This window comes from Pseudonaja textilis, chromosome 2 (genome assembly GCF_049901715.1).
Source record: "Pseudonaja textilis isolate UNSWEBS1 chromosome 2, rPseTex1.2, whole genome shotgun sequence".
Taxonomy (NCBI): Eukaryota; Metazoa; Chordata; class Lepidosauria; order Squamata; family Elapidae; genus Pseudonaja; species Pseudonaja textilis.
In genome coordinates, this window is record NC_141991.1 from 11,861,441 (window position 1) to 11,886,815 (window position 25,375).

Consider the following 25,375-nt stretch of genomic DNA (forward strand, 5'->3'; position numbering starts at 1 on the left):
CTACTTTATTTCATACCCTGCAGTCCTTGGTTAGGTTCATGTAAAGAATCAGTCAGAAAATAAAGAAGGGGAAGTCGTTAATTTTTTGGCATCCAATGTGGCTCAGGGCAGGGCTAGCACAAGAAGATTCTTGGTATCCCTTCTATGAAACCATTGACAACTCATAAAACATTTCTATGCTTGTTTTAGAGTTGCCATGAACAGAAGGGGGGATTTGAAAGAGCAGTGCAGCAGTTTGGAACCAAAAGTGCATTCCATTCTTGCAAAGACTATAACTAAGTGACCAGAATTTCTGCCACGCAAATCTCTAATTGGAGAATGTGATTGGTGACTCTTGGCTATGAATGTGTTTCGTTGGAGCATATGAATTATGATACACCCAGAGGGGTGGAGGGAAACCAGGGTCAAGGTTGACAGTGAATTATATGTCTTAGAATCAGCTTCATACAGATCATGCTGACATGTTCACTTCTAATAAATTTTGTGAAGTTTTTGTAGCTTGGCTCAAGGCTCATGATTTAATTAGGGCAACTGCCAGAATCCTGACAATCATATCATCCTGTTGAACTCATAAAGCAGCCCTTCTCTTTGATATCCCCTGTCTTGTGGAAGAACTGGAGATACAGGTGGCCCCAGCTACCTCATGATTAGGCTAGGCCTGTTATTGTTGTTGTCAATAAAGGAGAATGTTTAAAAGGAGGGGTATTTGGTGCCCTTTGATCTTGGTTGTTTTCTTGAAAATATTTCAGTACGCAAACTAGGTTCCATAATCAGTGCATGTAACATCAAATAACACCAATGAAGTTACTTAGTTTGGGTAATGAAATGTCGGCTAAAAAACAACAAGATCAGATCACACCAAATCACACCTGTTGTTGATGTGTGCTTAATGATTGTTTCATCATATTTATATGTCCACCAATCCCACAGAAAGTGATTCAGGGCATTTTTACTGCAATCCAATAAAGTAATAAATAGATTTGAAGCCATTTTGGAAGGCAGTTCAGGCTGAGCTTGAGCTACATGTTGTCACGATGGTTCTGATCAATGAAGCATGTGAGAAGAGAACAATGAGAGGTTTGTGAAGACAATTCCTTCACAGGATTTTTGCCTTTTTTCAGTCAGCTTCCTGAGACTGGAATTTCCTGCTCAGCAATGCAAGATGTAGAGGCTTATTTTACCGTGTTCAAAAGAGTTCCCACTTTTTGTCAATGGCCTGAGAATGAATAGGTTGCCATATTTAAGGGGAAAGGCCTTGGGAGCTTATAGTAGATCTTCATCAAGAGAATGAATGGATTACTCTCATGACCAAAAGATAATGCTACATAGATATGAGATCACACTCTGTAGGAAAAGGTTTAGGAGCTACACCTATGACAAACACAAAGGGATTTGTGAATGTGGGCAAGGTTGGAAGAAATGGATGAGGCAAGAAATGGATGAGACCAGAGGAAAGAAGCAGAGAAAAAATGGTAGAGAAGGTCCAATGAAGAGAAGGACCAAGGGAGACATGATAGCAGTCTTCCAATATTTGAGAGTCTGTCACAGAGAGGACGGGGGTCAAGCTATTTTCTAAAGCACCTGTAGGCCAAACAAGGGACAAAGAATTGAAACTGAACAAGAAGAGATTTAACATGGAAATTACAGTAGGAGAAACTTTCTGACAGTGAGAACAATCAACCAATGGAACAGCTTGCCCTCAGAAGTTGTGGGACCATCATCACTTGAGACGTTCAAGAAGAGATTGGTGTCACCTTCAACTGGGTACTGGAGAGTATCGCAGACAAAGCACTTTACTCACAGGCTTGCAGGTGAATTTCAAAGGTTCATTGCAGCAATTCTAATCCTAACTGAGAACAACAGGGATCACAAATAAAGCTAGCGCTGACAGCAACTGCCTCTCAGTGCTCCTTATAGCAGTTTCCCAACCCCGCTCAACAAACCTAACATCTGCCTATTCAGCTAATTATCCCCTACACCTGCTCCCTTTGCCTAATCATCCACACCTAATCCTCCTACCCTAAGTCCAGCCTCCCACACAGCCCCCATGGCAGTTCAGTAGTCTCCCCCTCCCCCTCAGCTAGCACGGCAGTCCTGTCTGTCCAAATCCCCACTCCAATAGGTGAATGAAGCCTCATAGTTGCAAAGTCTCTGTTAAACAGTGAAGCCCTGTAGTTCTGGAATTGCCGCCCAGCAGCTGATTGAAGCTCCGCTCAACAGCTGACTGAAACGTGACATGCCGGAGGAGATGTGGGGTGTGAGCAAAGCGGTAGACATCTCCTCCACTATCATTTCATCAAGGTGGCAGGCTCCAGGCCTGACACCAACTCCCTTTTTAATTCTCTATATTGTTTTACTGCCAGAAAATCACTTTTCTCAGCTCCGTCTGCATCTACAGCTACAGCCACAGCAGCTACATTCTGAATCTTATATGGAGGGGGTCTTGGACAGCTGGCATATTCCAGTGGGTCCCACTTTCCCTCCTCCTCTGCTTCCTATAAAATTCTCTTACTTGTAGAAGAAAAAGGGTCCACCCACTGAACGTGTATCCAGGGCTCCACATACGGCAATTGCATTTTTAACTTCTTTTTAACAAGAACTTTTCGCAAAGCTCTTATGCAATAACAATCAGATTCTCCAAATTTATCCCACCTATAGTTCAGCAGAATTAAGATAAGCATTGGCCACACCCCAGTGCAAAGCTCAATTACTGTCATTTTATTCAGATGTTTTGTATAAAGACTTAACCACGGCTCACTCCATTATTTAAGCAATTCACCCAGAGGGGAGGAGGGTGGAATGGATGGGTTGTCTGCATCTGGCTTAGTAAAATATGACCCCATTTAGAAATAATAACATTCTCCCTTCTAACACAGGAAAGGGAAAAGAGGAAATGATAATGCAGAACAATAGCAGTACCGAACTATCACACACACGCACACACACACACACACACAGGGCTAACATAAACTTATCAGGCTTAAGAAAAAACCCTTTTTACCCAGTGTTTAAACAAACAAATAAAAAACAAATTTTAAAACAAATTTTAAACAGTGTTGCAACACAGTGGAAAACAAATTATAAGAGCTAGCTCACCTGTATCCTGGTGCACCAGTATCTGGGTTCACTCAGCCTTTATAGGTCTTCTGTCCACAGGTCACTAAAAGCAATTTCCTCCCCAAGGGGAAGAAATCCATCAAACTGCTAAATCCACTGAAAGCAGCGGGGGCACCTGCAGCTTTCAAAATCCGTCGACATTCAGAGGAAAAAGTCTTGCTCCTGGCTGACTTGGACAATTGTTATAAACACCAAAAATTGACACATTGACCAAAGAACCATAAAAAATGTACTTATTCAGAGATTTGCAAAAATCGGAAGAAAGGACCTCATTTCCTGAACATTCAGAATATGAGGACACCAGGCATAGATTGAATATTACATTTATAGGGTTCTGCAACAGGCTACATTCACACCATTCTTCCTGTTTTTCTCTCTTGGTAAGTCCTTAGATTTCTCTGGGTACTTGTCTACTAACTCCTCTCAGAACCTCATCTCTTGGAAACCGCCATTGTCATGGCTTCTTCTTTTCCTGTTTTGAACATCAGCAAGTTTTTAATACAATAGCTCATTAACCAATTCCTTTTAGGTCAGGATGACCCAAAATCATTTCACATATTATCATTGCCAAAGTTTTGACATTTCCATGTTCTAGCCAAAAAATGGACATTTCTACAGAACATAATCAACTTATGTTTATAGTTATATAACAGTCCAGTAAGATTCCAGTAATTATTGCATAGGTCAGAAATCGGATAAATATGGTGTTACGTATGTTCCTAATTTTCACAGGTGTAATCCTTAGTATGTAATCCTTTCATACTACAGAGTGCATCTCTTTGTTGTATGGGGGCCAACTCTCAATATTGTTTCGGGGAGTCCCACTAGGACATGCTGAAAAGCACTGCAGAAAGAATCCAATAATTGCTTTGGTCCTAGACTTGATTCTGAATTCTGAAAGAACTATGAAGATGAGATTGAGATCCTCCAAACTAACTCTGAAGTTACCCATTAAGCTTAAAGCAGTCTGCAGCCCATCTAACTAACTGTTTTTATTTCTTTCACTTTTAAATAACATAAGTTGTCAAACAGAGGCAAACAAAGCATATAAACCAATAACAATTTGCAATCAATAATTAAATGTTATGGTCCTAAGAAACAATTTCATTGTCACTTCCCTATTTTTATCATGAGATGTTCCTTAGTGTTTAGATCAGGTCTAAGGATGATAATGTAGCATTTCAGGAGGAAGATGCAGCCCAGCAGTCCAGCACCAGAGGCCAAGATGGAAAAGACCTGCACGGCTACCATGTATTTCCCTTTGGTGCTCAGGTAGGTGGGAAGGAAGGAAATCCAGACACTGCAGAAGACCAGCATGCTGAAAGTGATCAGTTTGGCTTCATTGAAGGCCCCAGGCAGGTTCCTGGCCAAGAAAGCCACCACGAAGCAAATGATAGCAAGGAAACCCATGTAGGCGAGGACAATATAAAACATGGTAACAGAGCCTTCATTGCATTGAAGGATGATTTTTCCAGGCTGAGAGTGCATGTCAGAATCAGGGAATGGGGGGGAAATTCCCAGCCACATGACACAAATGAAAATTTGGACACCAGAACAAGAAAGGATGATAGTGTTGGCCAAGGTCTTTCCTAACCATCTTCTCATCTTGTTTCCTGGTTTTGAGGCCAGGAAAGCCAGCACCACCATGATTGTTTTGGCCAACACAGAAGACACAGCTACTGAGAAGACAATGCTGAACATTGTTTGCCGGAGAAAACAAGTGGCTTTCCTTGGCTGGCCAATGAAAAGAAAGGAGGACAGAAAACAAAGCAAGAGGGAGATCAGGAGGATGTAAGAGAGGTCTCGGTTGTTGGCTTTGACAATGGGAGTTTCTAGATGTTTAATAAATATGACTAAAACAAAGCCTGTGGTTAGGAACAAGAGTAGGGCCAAGCAGACGAGGATGATGCCCAGAGGTTCTTCATAGGACAGGAAGGTTATTCTTTTGGGGATACATTGGACTCGGTTCTTGGTTGGACATTGTTCTTCTGGGCACTTTGTGCATTTTTCAGTGTCTGAGAAAAATAATATATTTTGTTATAGTCTTTCAAATTTCAAGAAAACTTTGAATGAGATGTGATATTGAGAGACAGGAAAGCATCATTAATGGTACATTCTTACACTCCAGCAAAAAGATCCCCAAATGTGTACGAACAAGAACAACTAAATAAAATTAAACAAGAAAAAACAAGAACAAGAAAATAAAATTAAAAGAAGAAATATCTGGTGCCACAAACTCCTTTGTCAACTTTAAAGCAAAAGTTTGTTGATTGCAACTATTGCTGCTTTTCAGTTGCCACAAAGACTGGGGGGGGGAGGAGAACTACCTGTGGAATGCCAGTTCCAGACTGCAACAAGAAACTGTCCCATGGGAACTCCTGGGAAAAGTAGAAAGTCTCCAGAAGTTTAAGTGGATGGGGACTATTGAATTTCAGGGTGGAGTGGAGTAGGAGCTGCACCAGAAAAGATAGGCTTCCGAGGACTCATAAAGTGGCAATATTTTAGGGAACAGACCTTTTTGCATGCCAAAGCATTCTAAGTGTGGTCATCATAGCTTTTATAAAGTGGTACTAATAGTTCATGTGATTTTGATTCTATGCCTCTGTATATACAAAACCAAGGATTGTGTTAGCTTTTGTTATCTGCCAAGACTTTTTATCCAATAAAAATGGGAAGATGAAGCAATATATTTCCATCCTTTGTAGATTTGGCAACAATTTTAAAGAGATAATGAAATCAACATTGGTATCTATTCGTAGATTGGTCTTTTATTACTTCTCCTTTCCCCCGCTTCTTTTTGTTCCTTTTAATCCCAGGACTGTATGTTAGTATTTTTTTTTCCTTTCAGAACCACAACCATATTCATTTATGGTTGGTATTATAACAGATTTTATCTCAGTATTTAACAATGCAAATTGAAAAGATAAGAAAAGGTGGGAAATAAATATGCACTTGATGGTTTTATGACGAGTCCTCTGTTTGGTTTTTATATGAACCCAACTTCTCCCCCTTCATTGTTTCAGATATTTAGATATTTCAGCTTATTAGAGTTTATGATCTTAATAAAGAGTAATTGATTAAATGTATGATTGATGTATCTTTTGGCCTGTAGTGTAAGGTTGATTTGGATGAGCAAAGTGCATTGATCTAAAATCATATCTCAAGTTACAAGGAATTCACATATTTCTAAGAAAGATAAATATGGAACGACTCATCCAAACTGGCAAAATATATATATAAAAAGATTTCCTACCCAATACATTACATCCTTCTTCCTAATTCATCCTTTGAGATCTTTTTCTTTTGCCTCCCATTAGGGAAGAAATTGGACACCATGGAAATTAAAAACAAAACCATCAAACGTATATGACTCTTTAAGATGTATATTGATCAGAGTGCTTTGGATGAATTCAGAAGGTTTCCCTATGGTGTCACCAACCTTCCTGAGTTGAGATGGTCCCTTCTGGACAAGGAACACAATCATAGCAGCAAACTGGTTCTCCTTCTCGAACTTTCTTGACAAATCCTGGCTGACATTTTTCCACACATTTGGACTGAGGCAGAGACTGGAAAGAAAAAGAAAAATGCCAAAGGAAAGAGGTTAATCTCACCATCTATGTAACATGGAGGTAGACAGAAACATTAACCTCTGGGCTTCAGATAGAAAAATATGAAATCCCTGACAACTTCCAAATGATTGCAGGAATACAATTGCAGGCAGATGCCTCATTTAGTTCCTCCTTTTTCTTGGGGCCTTTCTACTTAATAAAGTCTGGAGGGATGAAGGAGAAAAAAATTAAACATCAAGTCACACTTAGTTCCTCCTCATAGCATAATTCACATGCATTCCTCCATTCTTCATATATGCATGATTTTAAACTAAGATATCCACTTATTTTAAATTTTAGACTAAACTTTATTGTAAAAGATGTATTACATTTCTATTCCATTTGTGAACTTTATCAAGTTTAACTGTCTAATTAAATGATTGGTTGATGTATTTTTTATACATCAATGCATTTATTTAAAATTGTATTTATTTTTAATTTATTTAAAATACTATATTTTTTGGAGTATAAGATGCTCCAAAGTATAAGACCCACCTACCTTTTTGGGAGGAAAACAAGAAAAAATATCTGCCTCTGCCTCCAAGCAATTTGCCTCCTTGCAGGAAAAAGCTTCAGCACAGCCTGATTAGCATAAGTAGCTGATTGTCAGTCGGAGCAGCCTCCCCAGTTGTTTCAGGCTGCAGGGATTGACATAGCCTATTACTGTGTCTGCATACCCCATTTTTGCCCCATTCCAAGTAGCAGGAATCAGAATGGGCAGAAAATGTAGCACATGGAGGCTGAAAAAGTGTGTCTTATACTCCCCAAAATGCAGTAAATTAAAACTATGATTAAAAAAGAAACGTCTGATTGGTAAGATGTAGAATGGTTTCTTCTGGATTGCAAAACTCCTTTTTGAAAACAGTTCAAAATGATCTCCTAGTTAAGATACCAAGGAAAAGTTCTTTACAAGTAAAGGCTGTCAACCTTAAAAATGATATTCCTCATCTGTATATTTATTTGATCAATTTATACGGCTGCCATGCTGGTTAATTAAAAGTAAGACTGACTAATTTCTAAAATTATAATGAGGTGAGATGGAGGTGAAAATGTGTCCATCAAAAAGGGTGAGTTAGGGATCTTCCGATGCACCACGTGGGGTCAGGAGTGAGAGCTCTGTGTGGGAAAGTGATATACAACACAAGGTATCCAATACAAGGTACCCGATACAATTAGGTGACACAAGCTAACAGGGAAATGCACACCTATATTCATTATAAATTTGGAGACTCTCAGAGTGGCTTAAGATAGTTAACAATCCAAATAAACATTTGCATGCAAGGCAGTGGTGGGATTCAAAAAATTTTACTACTGGTTCTGTGGGCATGGCTTGGTGGGCATGGCATAGCTTGGTAGGTGTGGTGTGGCTTGGTGGGCATGTCAGGGGAAGGAAAAGTCTCCCTTCCCTTCCCACTCCTGGGGAAGGTAAAATCTCCCCTCTCTTCCCATTCCTGAGGAAGATTACTGGAAAATCCCATTCCCTCCCCACCCCACTGCTTTCCAGCTCCGTTCTCTTGTGCAGGACAACAAAATAAGACCCAGCCAATCAGCTGGGACTCGGGAGGCAGAGAATAGATGGGGCAGGGCCAGTCAGAGGTGGTATTGGCTGGTTCTCTGAACTATTCAAAATTTCCACTACCAATTCTCCTGAACTGATCAGAACCTGCTGAATACCACCTCTGATGCAAGGGATTTTCAGATGAAGGGCGCTCTTGAAAGCTAATGCCAAAACCTAAGTAACATTTCCCTTGAAATTGTTCTTTATTACTTCTGATATCAGGATTTCTTTTGCACTAAAGTTGTGTTTCAGTACTTCAGTTTTCAGGCCATTATTGTGGTGTGATGGGCAGCAAATAAATATAATCAATCAATGAATAAATAAGCTCACATCAGACCAATCATTTTAATATCATGTGAATCGAAAGCCTTGGACCTCCTTGATGGTCCTCCCCAACCATGAGCCTGCAATTTTGGGAGACCCCTGACTCCAATCAGGGCAAGATGAAGTGTCCGGGCTCCAGCATCCACCCCCATTCGAATGGGGCCCATTCTCCACTGGAACAATCAGCTGAGAGGGTAAAGAAGTGAACCTCCCACCCTCCCATGCATTTTTCAGTCTTTTATCCTCTCAGCTGATCTTCAGAAGATTGTTTTCTTCCTCTCAGCTGATCCGAGATCCTGATCTCAGCATTTTTTTTACTACAGGTTCGAGTAAACCAATCCAAACTGGTAGCATACCACCACTGATATGATGCCCTCTCTCTCACCGGGTTTATGGAGATATTAAACTGCATATAAAATGGCAGAGATTTGTGTCCTAAGTAATAATCACTCCAAATCTCATTTTGGAAATAGCTGAATCAGGTTATAACAGTATTCAGCATTATAGCATCTCTTAGTCAATAGATCTGAAAACTCCCTATCTGTCTAAGAAAATTATAGATGTTTTACTCCACACATTCAATTCCCAGTCAAGGTTACCCACCCTTTTGACTAGATTTAGCCCACTTGAAATGGATTGTAAGTCTTTGGCGGGGGGGTGTATCAATATTTTCCTCACCTTGTTCAGCAACTTTAGCTGTGACAAAACATCTTGGTTGATTATAATTCTTTGACTTTCAAAACTCCCCAATTCCTTGTTGATGGGATCCTTCTTGGGCAGAAACAGCCTACTAATGATCCGCAGATCTGCTGCTATGTCTCCATTTTGGTCCAAATACACTTTCAACAAAGAAAGATTGTACAATTCATTCTGCTTTAAATATGGATGGAACTAGAGTGGAAACATTGAGGAATTTTAAGAAATCTTGTTTTCTTACCTCACATCCTCTTTTTACATTTTAATCTTTCTTCTACAGTTGTTTAACTTGCAAATATTGTGAGTTGGGAGAACAAGTGTTGCCATTGTCTTCAAAGCTCAAGAACAAAGGTTCAGTAATAGTTCACAATTGTGTGTGTGTGTTTGTGTGTTTGTTTGTTTTCTGAGGTTTTCGCATGTATTTGTTTATGGATCTTTGGTTATTCGGGTTTTCTCCTGCGTAAGATTGGAAGTATCTAGGTGACGTTTCAATGAAGTCTCATTCATCATCTTCAGGCTTGTGTCTTTGGCTTTGTGCTTCTCAGAGTAATGTGAGCTTGCATCTGCTTCTTCCTTTTAGCTGTAGTGGGGGTGTGACTTGATTGGGTGGGGGCTTAGCTGTGTTCTGTTTGGGTGGGGGGTTGGCTGTGTTAAAATTGGCTGGGGTCTGTTCTGTTCAGGTGGGGGCTTGGTTGTGCTCAGGTTAGTCTTAGTTGCTGGGGGATTTTAGCTGGTGAGTTGTTATCATGTTGTTTGGTTTCACATTCGTAGAAAACCTGAATAACCAAAGATATATATATAAAGACACACTGAGATATAATGGAGACCTGGAAGATGAACAGACCTATGGAACAGCTGTTCTACCCTACATAAGTGGTACTACAGACAAAGTCAGTAAGATACTACACAGGCATCACATCAAGACCACCTTCAAAACAGACAAAAATATAGAAGCCATCCTTAGAAACCCCAAAGATAAAATTGACCTGGAAAACCAAGGAATATACGAAGTCCCCTGGGCATCATGCCCAGCCACATACATTGGACAGACCAACAGAAGATTAAGTACCCTCCTGGATGAACACAAAAATGCAGTAAAAAAGCTGGAACACACTTCCTCACTAGTCCAACACATGAAAGCCACAGGTCATGGCATCAACTTCAATGGCACCAAAACATTAGCCACTATAGAAAGCCCCAGCCACAGAATTATCAGACAAGCCCAAGAGATTGAAAAAGGACCTGAAAGCATGAATAGAAGAGATGATTCCACCGGACTGTCAATCATTTGGAAGCCTACACTCACAAACAAAAAAATCTCCACATCACTAGCCAGGCAAACACCTGGGCACAAAGAGATCCCCCCTGATACCTCCAGCTCAAACACACCCCAACCAGGCACCCAGATGAAACCTAGCTTCCTAACAAATGATAGCCATCCATTTACTAAGAGCCAAGCTGCACTAAAAGCCTCCAATACACGAACACAATGTTGCTAGTCAATCAAGACACAAAAAAGCCACAAAACAGACAGAAGATATCAGAAAAACCAGTCAAGCAGAACACAGCAAACTCCAAGACCAATAAACACAGACCAAGACTCCCAACCAATCAGGATGAAGAAAAAAACATTCTGTCACAGCAGAAGTCTAGCCCCAAATTTAAAACTGAAACAACTGTAAAAGTCTGACTCACAGATGAACACAATGCAGAAGCCTGATGATGGCAGATGAGATTCTGCCGAAACGTTGATACAACTTTAAAAGAACAACTACAATGACGTGGGAAAATACCCAAACAAAGCTGAATGCCATACATGTAAGTACAAATGAAAACTTAAGAATATATATATATGTGTGTGTGTGTGTGTCTGTGTGTCTGTGTGTGTGTCTGTCTGTCTGTGTCTGTGTGTGTCTGTGTCTCTATGTGTGTGTGTCTGTGTGTGTCTGTGTGTTTGTGTGTTTGTGTGTGTGTGTATACACATACACACACAGAGACACAGACACACACATATATATACTTGATTGGGTGGAGGCTTGGCTGTTTTCTGATTGGGTGGGGGTGTATTCTCATTGGTTGGGGGTTTGGCTCTGTTCTGATTGGTTGGGGGATGGCCATGTTCTGATTGGCTTGAGGTGTGTTCTGTTCAGGTGGGGGCTTGGTTGTGCTCAGGTTAGTCTTAGTTGCTGGGGGATTTGAGCTGGTGAGCTTTGATCCTGCCATTTGGCTTCGGGTTCGTGGTCATGCCGCATCTTCATGGTTGGTGTCAGTTCGCTTCATGTATGGCTCGGAAGGGTTTGGAGTGGGTAGTGATGCAGCTGCAGTGTGGCTTCTGGTCCATGGTCCATGAAGAACACACCCCCACCCAATCAGGCTGTGAGTCAGACTGTGAAAGCCTGACTCACAGATGAACACAATACAAAAGCACAACTATAATGATGTGGGAAAATACCCAAACAAAGCTGAATACCATACATGTAAGTACCCACGAAAACTTAAGAAAACATATATATATATATATATTTCTTTGGTTTTCATGGAAGTTTGAATGTGGATCTTTGTTTATTCAGGTTTTCTCCTGTGTAAAATTGGAAGTATCTTGGCAACATTTCGACGAAGTCTCATTTGTCATCTTCAGGCTTGTGTCTTTGGCTTCATGCTTCTTTTTACTGTGAGAAGTAATATGAATACATATATATATCTTGGCGTTTTCGGGTCTTTTCCCATGTAAGATTGAGAGCATCTTGGCAATGTTTTGACGAGGTCCCACTCTCCATCTTCAGGCTGGTGCTTTCGGCTTTGTGCTTGTGCAAGCAAAGTGTGATCAGAGCTGACGTCTCCCTACATATACTGGTGGGGATGTTGGCTGTGTTTTCATTTCTTGATTGGTTTATGGAGTTGATGTTTGCCGATTGGCTGGCTTTTTCATAAGAACATGTGCAGCTGTGTTTCTATCAGCCTCCTGTGTTTTAACGACCTGGGTAATGGGCTGTGTGATGTAATCTCCTGGGTTGTAATGACTTCGTAAATCACTGAATCTCATAAATCACCAAATCAGTAGTTAACCCTGTTGGATCCCACCCTTACTTGTTTGGACCCCATACCTGCCATGGATGAAGCCTCTGAACCCCCAAACTCTCTTCTCCCTTTTTTCTTCCCCTCTTGGAATTGGATGCAGAATTTAATGTGTGGGCCAGAATCTTAATGACACTGTACACACTGCGATCATTTTTGATTTGCTCCCTATTCTTTTTCTCTTCGGTCTCCACTGGAGCTTTCTGGGTGCATCTTCTCCGGCCTTTGACAGAAAAGACGTGTTTTGAAATAGCACAATGAAAATACTCATCTTGAAATTCAGGTTCCACAAAGAAAACACCTTTATAGGCATCATCTTTTTGCCAACTTTTTTTCCACTTAGAAGGAAAGCTCCAAATACTATGGACGTACTTGTAATGCCTGTTTTTTTTCATTGAATATACTCCAACCATTGTCATGATCCAGACTTTCCCTTGAATAGGTTCTGGTAAATGCCTAAGTGCTAAATGGAAGGGAAGAATTCTGTCAAAAATGGACTCAAATTCTATGAAATGAACAAAGACATTGACTTGTTTCCACATAGAGAGGGCATTCCTGAGGGCTGCTGTATTTCCAGTCACTGAGAATTGTTGTGATATAACAACACAAATTGCATTCCTCACAAGCATAGGGGTAAAAGTTCTCATGAAATGTTCTCCCTTCTCTGTGTCTGGAGCAAAGAGACCAATCAAAGTCCATCCAAAATGGAGGAGCAGTTGGACAATTGCTGGGTACTGAAACCCTTCTTTGGGGAGCATTGGATGGAAAAAAGGGAATCGACTTTTATCACTCAGAGCCTCTGAAGCAGTTTTCTCACTGATCTGAAAAAATCAACAAAGAGTGCTGTGTTATATTTGGGGTCCTACCAAGTCCCAATTTTTAGCTTTCAATGAATCCAACTTTTTTCTCATGCACATATTAGAACAATTTCTTCTTGATTAGTCATTAGGCCATATCATTTGTTTTAGTTTTTTTCCTCTATTTGTAAAAAGACAGAGAGATTGTAGTACCTATGTCAATTGTACATTCAAGAATGTTTTACTTGAAATGTGCTTGTTCTAAGCATTTGAGATTCTTACAGTTTCCATATCATTAATTTTATAAAAAAAAATACATGTCCTAATTTTATAAATTGTAAATAAATCCCAATTCAGCTCTCAGGGCAGCAGTTGGAAGACTCTACTCTACTCATTGCAGAATACCTTATGCCACCAGACTTGAAATTCTAGATCTAGAATTCTAGAACTATGCCGCCTTCAGAACAATCAAAGTATAGTATATAAAATCATACATTGCAATGTCCTACCTGTCAATGAATACTCCAGCTTCAGCCATAACAATACAAGAGCAAACAATAGATACAAACTCAAGGTTAATCGCATCACTTGATTGCAGGAAATACAGCTTCAGCAACAGAGTGGTCAATGTCTGGAATACTCTACCTGATTCTGTGGTTTCTTCCCCAAACCCCCAAAACTTTAACCTTAGACTTTCTACTATTAATCTCACCCCTTTCCTAAGAGGTGTGTAGGGGGCATGTATAAGCGCACTAACATGCCTACCATCCCTTTCCTATTGCTTCTTTTATTTTTCTTATATGTATCCATGTATTCAAAACTATGTTTTTACTTATACTATTATCTTATAAGCAATTGACAAACCAAATAAAATAAATAAACAATAAACATTTTAACCATCCTTAAGATTCTTCTCACATGATGTGATTGGATTTTTTCTAGAAGTGGTATATGTTAGGAATGTAAGTAACCTAACAGCTATTTTAATTCAGTTTCTTTAATAGGATCCTAAAAGTGTAATTGGGATGGAGCCAGAAACCTGGGTTGTTTTAGTCTTAGTCTCAGAAGAGAGTGTGAGTTAGTCTCTGTTTCCTTCTGTTGGAGAATATTGCTGTTCCTTCTAATTGACTGATATTTCTGGATTTGATGGAAGTCTGATATTGAACTGTTTTTTACACTGGACTTTGTTATTGGATTATCCCTGGACTAAAAGATGACTGTTCTTACCTGTGAATGATTTTGGACTGCTTATTTCGAACTGTGCTTAAAACCTTTATTGGAAGTAAAAACCAACATTTACTGTACAGTGTATCTGTGTGTATGATTCCAACACTACTCTCAAATACATCTCCCTGTATGCGCTCATTCTCCTAATGTGGAATTTCCTCAACACTGGTTATGGCCCCAGGCCATACCAGGCTGAGATAACTGAGAGTTGGTGTGAATGCACAGTACTGTATACAGACAGCTTTTTACTGTTTAATTGTGGGTTACTATCCTGGTAATGATGGCACAAGTCACTTCAACGAGGCTATCACTGATAACCCGGTTGGATGGAACAAACTATGTTTTCTGGTCTATGAAGTGCAGTCTACTTCTACGTAGAGAAGGGTTATGGAATGTAGTTCAAGATCCACCGGATGTAAATGCTTGGGATCCAAATAAAAAGGATGATGCCAAGAAACTTGCTGACTTTAAATAGAACAATGAACAAGCTCTTTGTATATTTGGACTAACACTAAGTGACCAGCAGCTAGTCCATATTCATGGAGAAGAATCTGCTGCTAGGTGTTGGGAGAATTTGAAGAGGATTTATGTTTGTGACAGTGGAGGTGCACATATACATCTGACACATAAACTGTTTAGAGCACGTCTTCTGAAAATGGAGATATGTTAGCTCATTTGAACTTCATGAAAAGAACTTTTCAAGAGCTACATGAAAAAGAATTGATATTTTCAGAGCTGCATCAAGTTTACATCATTCTTTCCTCATTGGATGAAAGTTATGATGATTACGTATATTCACTGGAAGTCCTGACCAAAGATAAACTGACATTGACTGACATAACTGAAAGATTGTTAGAAGAAGCAAGAAGACGGCTGGATAGGGACCAACTGAGGAAGAAACAACCACAAGAAGAGGATTTGTCTTCAACTACCTATACTGTTAGATAATGTTTTTCTTGTGGGGTGAGTGGGACATATAGCTAGATTGTGTAAGAAAGGAAAACAACAGAATACTAGTAAACACCAGAAGGCCAAGAAGAATGTTAGTTTAGCTATGTCTAGCAATTCAAGTGTAAACCATGATTTGTGGTTTGTTGATAGTGGAGCATCACAATACATTACTAAAGATAGAGAGAGGTTTGTAAAGATGTCTATGAGTAAACAACATGTATCATTGGCAAATGGATGGAAGATTAAAGCATCAGGTGAAGGTACTGCATATTGTTCTTGTATAAAAAAAACATTTAACTATGTTATATGTACCTAAACCGAAATTTAATTTGTTATCAATAAGGGCTTTAGTTAACATTGGTTATGTAATAACCTTTAGGGGAGATAACTGTACAATAGAGAAAGAGGGTAAAAGTGTTACTGCTATATTAGGGAATGATTTATATGTAATACATGATGACCAGTTGAAGATGGCTAACTCAGTTTATAACAATGTTAAGCCACATGATGAATGAATACATTTACTACATAGACGTCTAGCGCACATTAATTTCAAAATGCTTAAACTGTCAAATTGTCAGAAGGAAAAAAATTGAAACCCTGTAGTAAGTACTTAAACTGTGATGCCTGTAGCCAGGAGAAAAGTAAGGTTACTCCAGCAAACAGACTAAATGAATTTAAGACCAAAGAACTTTAGAGGTTGTGTTTGCTGACATGATTGGTCCTAAGAACCCAAGTTTAGGGGGTGTCTGCTATATTTTGAGTATTAAGGACCATTACTCACATTATAGTTTCTCCTATCTTGTGAAAAACAAAACAGAAACATTCCAACATTTCTTTAACTGGCTAAAGTTTACTGAGAGAAAAATGAAACTTAAAGTAATGACTTTAGTTACTGATAATGGGACTGAGTTTGTTAATAAAAGATTCCAAACTATGTTGAAATTGGCTGGTGTTGAACATAAATGTTATGCACCTTACAGACCACAACATAACTTGTTTGTAGAACGAAGAGGGCAAACATTACAAGCCATGGCTCATACTATGTTATCAGATTCAGGTTTACCTGAAACACTGTTGGGTGAAGCCATAATGTGTAGTAATCATGTTTTAAATAATGTATTTAATACAACAGCTGGTGAATTACCATTCACTCGTCGGCATGGCAGAAAACCAAATTTAAGTTACGTACACACATTTGGAGGTCAAGCATGGTGGATATTCCCTCACAAGTAAGACTGAAAGGGTGACATAGAGCTAAGAAATTATTTTTTGTTGGTTATGAAACCAACCATAGATCGTTTAGGTTTTGGGATCAACGCACAGCTCATGTATATTGTAGTCCTAGTGCAAAATTTCTCAAGCACATTGGGTGGGATAAACTGGAACAGGAATCCAGCAATGATATCATTATTGATACCCAAATAGTCCCTAAAGATAAAATCAGTAAACCATGAATAGCCATTAAACAGGAAGCACAGGAGGAAGTAGTAGAACAGGCACAGGAGGAGGTAGAAGAACAGGAGCAGGTGCCACAGGACAGTCCACCAGTAAACCCTGTATTACCAAGATGTTCAACCCAAGTAACACAACCACCTGATAGATATCAGGCTAGTGTTGTATGCCAAGTGAATACAGTTCCTAGTAACTATAGTGAACTGAAACTGTATCCTGCTAAGGATCAGGCTGCTTGGCAGGAAGCAATAGATAAGGAACTGAAATCATTACAAAGACTGGAGGTATATGAAAACGTTAAATTACCACCAGGTAAACATGCCATAGGTTGTAAATGGATTTACAAATTGAAGACAGGTGTGGATGGGACTGTTACCCATAAAGCCAGGTTAGTAGCACAAGGGTTTAATCAGAAAGCAAATGACTACAAAGAGCTGTTTGCACCTAGTCTGAAGGCTACTATATTAAGGGCAGCATTAGTGTGGGCAGCTAAGGAGAAATACATTGTAAATCATTTGTAATGTAGGGACGGCATATCTGCATACACCGTTGCAACACACTATATATTTAAAGAAACCTTTAGGTATCAAAACTGATAATACAACTGATTGCTGGAGATTCAAAAAGAGTCTTTATGGCTTAAAGCAATCAGGATATGAGTGGAACCAATGTATAGTATTAACTAAGAATTAACTAAGATAGGCTTTGTAGCTGGCATGGCTGATCCATGTTTGTTTAAAAGAGAAAATAATGGTATAATATCATTGTTCCTATTGTTTACTGATGACATAGCATTAATCACCAAAATTGAAAAAGAAGCTACTAAAATAATTTCACTATTAGAAAAGAAATTTAAAATAAAACAATTAGGAGAAATCAAACAATATCTTGGTTTAAAGATAGATAGAACTAGGAGAGGATACAAGACCTCACAGGCAGATAAAATTAACCAATTACTAAAAAGTTTTAAAATGGAACTTTGTAAACTGACTAAAACACCGATGAGTCAGGAGTTTAGCCATAGTGCTGTTCAAAGTCCTATTTTTGATAAGAATATTTATCAGTCCTTGACTGGTAGTTTATCTTATCTCATTAATTGGTTAAGGCCAGATATTGCATACACTGTAAATCAATTAGCGATACTTAATGCTGAGACGACTGAAAGACACTTGCAAGCTGCTCAAAGTGTGTTAAGATATCTGAAACAAACAGACTTCCTGTTGCAAGGCTTTGGCGGTGGCAGTAATCTGCGATCGTGCAGGTCCCCGCTGCGCTTGCCGCTGAAATACCCCTGATCCAATTGGATTTGGGGGTTGTCGTTACCCCGGAGAGGTAACGGAAGACAGAGGAGATCCGGGCAGGGGTCTGGAGATATCGCAACCCCTTTCCCCAGCTGGCTAGACTCCTTTTTCTTAAGGCGGTGGAGCGGCAGTCAGAAATGGTCACCACAAAGAATCTTCAATCGGACAAGACTGTGCAGGAGGAAGTGTTAGGAAGTGAAAGGTTTTTTGGCTGAACTGGGACACTAAGATATATTTCAATACTCTGGAAATTTGACTTTTTGAACGATATATTGTTTCCAAAGGAGACTGTTAAAGTGGCGAATGAAAGTGTTAAAAGGGAAAGTTCACTCTCCTTCCTTACGGAGATAGCAAGTGGACATTGAAAAACCTGCTTTCGCACAGAAGAAAAAAATCAAAAGCTCTTTGTTATAAGTGGGAAGGGAGAGGACAAAAAAAAATGTATACTAAGATTTTGCTGGAGGAGATGCCTTGAAGATTATAAGACCAGAAATTAATTGTAATAAGGCTTTAAAATACATTTTGGGACTTTGTAACTGATACTGCCCCAGGAGGAGAAAGTGTAAAGGGAAGAAGATGAAACATTTTGTGTCTGTTTGGATTGCTTGATGACTTTGGGACTTTTGGAAATTACTCTAAGATTAAAAACATTTGGGTTGTATAGAAGAAGAAGAAGAAGAAGAAGAAGAAGAAGAAGAAGAAGAAGAAGAAGAAGAAGAAGAAGAAGAAGAAGAAGAAGAAGAAGAAGAAGAAGAAGAAGAAGAAGAAGAAGAAGAAGAAGAAGAAGAAGAAGAAGCCTTATAATGGCATTATCAGTGCATGAATTAAAAATGGAATTTGAAAAATTAAAGGAAGAAGAACAAGAAGGCAAGGGCTCTTTGGGAGCTGTTTTTCATTTCTTAGAAATTGCGATTTCTACCTACCAGCAAATACAACAACAAGAGGATTTGGAGGAAGTAGAAGAAGAAGCCATCTTTAATGGACAAAATATTTTAACCAAGAAAGAAAAGAGGAAGAGGGGAAGGAAAATGAAGAATTTAAGACTTAAAAAAACAACGAAGAAAGAGAAAAATAAGGTGAAAAATCGATACAATGCCAGAAAGCAACAGAAAAGAGGAATACAACTGGGAGGGGAAGCTAAAAAGGCAGAGGTTAGGAGATGGGCGGGGGGGTAAAAAGGCCAGATTGGATAAGAAAGGAAGGGGAAAAGGGAAAAAAAGCCACAAAGACTTGAAACAAGATGGAAAAAAGAAAAAAAATAGAGACAAAGGATAAAGTGCAATTAAAAAAAGATTCTGCAAAAGTACATAAGATAGTATTGTAGTATTTGTATTTGAAATAGAAAACTGGAATATTATAAGATGTTACAAAATATTAAAATATTAAAATGTTTAATAATGATAGACTTCAATATTTAATAAAATATTAAAGGGAATGTGTAAAATGTTTAAGGTTTAACTATAGAGTTTAATCTGTTATTGTTTTAATGTTATTATAAATTTATCACTTCATTTTCTTATTTTAAAATAAAGTATTAAGCAGAATAAGAATGGAAATTATGTACTTAACTATATTATAAATTTATTATTTTCTTATTTTAAAATGCAACATGTAGAATGTAATAAGGAGAATCAGAATGGAAATTACGCATTATTTTAAGTCTCAAATTTAGGGGAAAAATAGAAAGGCATCATACTTCAATTAATGACTACAGGGGAAATTTTCTGTTAAAGAGAAGAGATAAATAGATAATTGGAAAAGAATGGACAAAAGATACAAGTATAATGATTTAAATTAAGATGAAATGAACAAAATATAATTAAGAGAGTGAAAAGAGGGTAGAAATACACAAAATATAGAATGGTAAATAAGATAAGTAATGGTATATAAGGTGAGCATGAATTTGATTTAGGTCTGTAAAAAAAGATAAAACCCAGGGTTAAGCCACTTTCCAAAAAGAAGTTTTATGCTTTGTGTTTTGTGTATTTATGTTTGATTGAGAATTAATAAAACCTTGGAGGAACGCTAGAAGAGAATAATAAAACAGTAAATAAATTAGATGAAAATATAAGTATAATGAATAAAAACATATAAAATATAGAAAGAAATACAACTGAATAAAAGTATTGGGAGAAATAATGAGAAATTTGAAAAAGATATGTATGTGCTTAAATGGAAATGTGATAATTTGGAACTATGTTGTATAAAATAATGTTTTCTTAACCTATAAGTAACTTTCAGAAAGGAGGTTCTATGTACTAATGTCTTATGTTTTGTTTGGCTTTAAAAAATTGATAAAATTAGTTTTTTTAAAAAAGATATCTGAAACAAACAATGCACTATGCATTTTATTTGGAGCCTAAAAATGAATTGAGTTTAACTGCATAAGCTGATACAAGTTTTGCTACAGACATAAATACATGAAAATCTACATCGGGTACTGTAATATTATTGGGAAAAGCATCGATTGGATCGAGGCCTATTAGACAGAAACATCTAAGTTTGTCAACAATGGAGGCTGAATTGTCATGTTTATCTTTATTATGGAGAGATTTAGTTTTGTATAAGCAATTATTAATTGATATGGGAATTGGTGTAACAGATTCTATTGCTGTTTATGAAGATAACCAATCAGCAATACAGATGGCTTCAAATATTGCTGATAAGACAAGAACCAAAAACAGAGATTTAAGATATTTAAATGTGAGACAATGTGTGCAAAGTAAAATGATTAAGCTAGAATAATGTATGTCAGAAAACAATATAGCAGATCATTTTACAAAGATCATTATAAAGCATAAAGCTAGCTGTGAAGATTATGGACTTAGAATGTAAGGTTGTATATATTGTCCTACCCAAAAAGGCAGGATGTTAGGAATGTAAGTAACCTAACAGCTATTGGGGATGAAATATATAAAGCAGGATAGACATTTTAATACTGTCTCTTTAACAGAATCCTGAAAGTGTAATTCTCAAATGGCCATAAGATGGTGCCAAAAACCTGAGTTGTTTAGTCTTAGTCTTAGTAGAAGTCTCAGAAGAGAGTGTGAGTGAATCTCTGTTTTCTTCTGTTGGAGAATATTGCTGTTCTTCCTACTTGATTGATATTCCTGGATTTGATGGAAGTCTGATACTGAACTGTTTCTGACACTAGACTTTGTTATTGAATTATCCCTGGATTAAAAACTGACTGATCTTACCTGTGAATGATTTTGGACTGCTTATTTTGAACTTTGCTAAAAACCTTTATTGGAAGTAAAAACCAACATTTACTGTAGACTGCATCTGTGTGCTGTGTGTGTATTATTCAAACACTACTCTCAAATATGTCTCCCTGTATGCACTCATTCCCCTAACGGGGAATTACCTCAACACTATAAGTTAAATCCAAAAATTCAGCTCTATGTAAGTACATGGTGGTAATATTGGGCTTTTGTACTGTAATATTTCAGGCTAAGGAGGCTGCATAGATAAGATTTTTAAAAAATTCTTATAACAGTGCATTCACTTGTACCTTTGGTCTAAATGACCTCTTTTAATGTTGAAGTAAAAAAGATGAGGTCACTGAGAGAAATACACCCAGGTAAGGAAAGGTGTGAACATGCTCTTTAAGTTCATCAGACTTCAGAGGATAATTAGGAATGCAGAAAAAAAATTACTACCAACCTGCCTTCCATGGCGGACCTATATACTGCATGAGTCAAAAAGAGGGCTGTGAAAATATTTACAGACCCCGCACATCTGGACATAAACTATTTTAACTCCTTCCCTCAAAATGACTCTATAGAGCACTGCACTCCAGAACAACCAGACACAATAATAGTTTCTTCCTGAAAGCCATCACTCTACTAAACCAATAATTCCCTCAACACTGTCCAACTATTTACAAAATCTACAGTACTATTACTGTTAGTCTTCTCATCACTTCTTATCACCTATCTCCTCCCATGTGTGACTGTATGACTGTAACTTTGTTGCTTGTATCCTTACGATCTGTATTGACTGTTTCCTAGTGTGATTTGATTGCTCATTGTACCCTTTGACTATAATTAAGTGTTCTACCTGATGATTCTTGGCTCTTGACAAATGTATCTTTTCTTTTATGTAAACTGAGAGCATTTGCAACAAGACAATTCCTTGTATATCCAATCAGACTTGGCCAATAAAAGAATTCTGTTCTGTTCTGTTCTATTCCTATTCCTCTTCCTCTTCCTATTCCTATTCTCTTCCTCTTCCTCTTCCTCTATTCTATTCTGTTCTGTTCCATTCCGTTCTATTCTGTTCTATTCATCATAGAATAGCCCTATATGGCAATATGTCATTTCCCAAAGACCAGAAATTTTGACATTGACTTATCAGTAATCAGATAATTCTTATGAGAATAAGAGCCAAGTTTTCTTAACAATACATGAAACTCAAATGTACATGGGCAGCATACTTTTCTTACCGTTTGGTAAGGATCAGTCCTACCTCTCATGGCTCCATTCATCCTAAAAGAGGGGTCCCCAACCTATGGGCCACGACCCACGAGTGGGCCATGAGGGGTTTGCAATTGGGTCATGAAAATGGCTGGCAAGTGCACATGTGCACACACTCATCCTCACGTGTGTGAGTAAAGGGAAAGCACATGCACACATGCTGTATCCTATCTATCTATGAACCATCTCCTCTGCCATCCCAATCTTGAAAGCTGAAAACATTGGGAAACTCAATGTTCCCCTAAACACACTCTCAAACAAATGAATGAAGAACATGGAATAATTGAGATAGAAGGGATTTTTGAGGTCTTCTAGTCCAACTCTCTGCTCACAGAGCAGATCATATACCATTCCAGACAAAATGAATATACAGGTATTTTTGAAAGCCTCCAGCAATGGAGCATGCACAGCTTCATAACACAAGCTGTTCCACGGATTAATTTTTCTCACAGTGCTTGTAGAAAGGGCTTTGAGCAGGATCAGCATTCTGAGTTCCATTTTAAGAGCAATCAGTTTCTTCCATGATATTTCTATGTTTACTGTGTCAAATGCTATGAAAGCAGCAAACCATCATTTCCTCTGACTGATATTTTTATTCTGAGATGTTTCCAGGCAATGCAACCACCAATAGTGGATCAAATCTGCTTAAAATCCGTTGGTGCTTCTACAAGGAACTTTTCATCTACCACTCTCAATTCTATTCAGAATAGAATAGAATGGAATGGAATAGAATGGAAGGGAATAGAATGGAAGGGAAGGAAAAGGGAAGGGAAGGGAAGGGAAAGGAGGAGAAGAGAAGAGAAGAGAAGAGAAGAGAAGAGAAGAGAAGAGAAGAGAAGAGAAGAGAAGAGAAGAGAAGAGTTGGAAGGGACCTTAAAGGTCTTCCAATCCAATCCCCTGCTGAGGCAGGAAACCCTATATCATTTCAGACAAATGGTTGTCCACTCTTTTCTTTAAAAAAAATACAGGTGTTGGAGCATTTACAACTTCGGGAGGTCAGTTATGGGAGAATTCAAGTCAATACAATTGTCAATAGTGGATCGCATCTGCCTAAAGACTGCTGGTTCTTCTACAAGGAATGCACTTTTCATCTATCATTCTCAACTCTCTTCAATGGGAAGCTGGCATGTATTTAAGCCTAGATAGATAGATAGATAGATAGATAGATAGATAGATAGATAGATAGATAGATAGATAGATAGATAGATAGATAGAGATATGATATAGAGATAGATAGATAAATATATAGATATGATATAGTTATAGAGATAGATGGAAAGGTATTTAAGTAGATAGGTAGAAAGAGATAGAGATAGATATGGATATAAACTCAAATAGTCATGGAAGAACCTGCAAATAGAGGGTCCCACCTGTTGGGATATTGTTATATCAATCCCCAGCCATGAAACCTACAATGGATATAGTGAAAAGCAGCTTTTGAATTCTATAATGAAGATATGGTTTAATCTATCATCAAACACTACACCCCATTCACTTTGCTAGATAGGGGAACACAAAAACAAACCTGTGGAAATTTGTAGGCATCTGCTAAAGTTGACATCTGGATGGAGATGTCTCTGTGAGCTCTATCAACAAGTGCCAAAAGGTTGTCCTTCCTTCCACAGCTGTAGTTGGGAACATTGGCTTCTCCGGTAGACAGCATGTCCAGCAAGGCATCTGAAGTGCCGAGGGTGTTATCATAGTTGTCATGGATGTTGCAGCCAAGTGTGAGATTGTGCGGGGGCTGATCATTTTTATTAAAAACTTCAATATTGAAAATCACACGTAGTATGTATTTCTTTCGATGAGATAAACTAGTGTAAAACCATGCTCATATTAGTATTAACAGCAGCAGCAGCAACAATACAATACTTTTTCTCTATTTAATCCATTTTTTTCTCCACAAGCTAACTAAATCTTAAGCTATTATTGATCCAAAACCAGAGGCAAATGATAATCACTCATCATCCTTTAATGTTGTGAGTGTGGAGAAGATAGAATGGATATAGTTTTCCAAAAGGGTTAAAATCAGAAATACACCATTATTTGTAGAAGTACTAATTTTCATCAGTGCAGTAAACAGTTTGAAGAATAATTCAGTCATTAAAGTAGAACAATCCTAAAAGATACCGGATTTTTGATAAGTGACCCAGAAAAGCTGTTCTGAAAAGAGGCATCCTCTATTCTTATAAAAATCAAGCATTGAATATCAATGAGAGGTTATGAAAATATGAAAAGGACCTTGGCAGGGGAATCTACAACAATCACTACTTTCAATAAAACTCACTACTCAAGTCATGAATTGAGGATTGAACAGGGAAACATAAATAATGTGGGCTTTTTTCAGGTTTTATTTGCCTCATGTTTTGATTTGAACCTCTCCCAGAAAATAAGACAAAAGAGATAGAGACTGTGGAAATTAAAAGGGTTCAAGAAATTAGTCAGGTCCTGCAATATAAAAATGAGTAAAACAAGATGAAGGAGTAAGAAGAGTGTTAGAGCTGCAAATGGAGGGAATGAAACTCCATCACAATGAATGACTTACAACTGAATCTGCCTAGAAGGAGCCCTGTTGAAAGATAATGTTGCATGTGCTATTGTTGATGGAGAGATGACTACACCAATGAGAAGATCGCCTGGCCTATAATAGCTCCATGGCTTTTCTCCATCCTGGTTGTCCAAACTCAGTGGGCACTTCATTCTCAGCTTCGCAGAGACCGGCTGGGACATCAGTAGAAGCAAAAGCAGAAGCAGGAGATCCATAATTCCTGGGGCTGAATCAATCTTC

The 25,375-nt window shown here is 38.1% G+C and overlaps 1 protein-coding gene across 2 annotated transcripts; it reads right to left on the minus strand.

The window, feature by feature from the left end:
* Positions 1-4,152: 4,152 nt before the first annotated feature.
* LOC113452321 (vomeronasal type-2 receptor 26-like) lies at positions 4,153-25,375 on the minus strand. 2 transcript variants are annotated; one of them, XM_087928235.1, is made up of 4 exons: positions 25,133-25,375; positions 24,113-24,401; positions 6,557-6,683; positions 4,153-5,132 (listed from the first exon to the last, which is right to left on the minus strand). In XM_087928235.1, exons 1-4 carry the CDS (start codon positions 25,348-25,350, stop codon positions 4,228-4,230), a joined length of 1,539 nt encoding a protein of 512 aa, XP_087784361.1. In that variant the 5' UTR covers positions 25,351-25,375; the 3' UTR covers positions 4,153-4,227. The 2 variants fall into 2 exon arrangements, with proteins under 2 accessions (XP_087784361.1, XP_087784362.1); XM_087928236.1 differs by lacking the exons at positions 4,153-5,132; positions 6,557-6,683 and adding an exon at positions 12,001-13,199.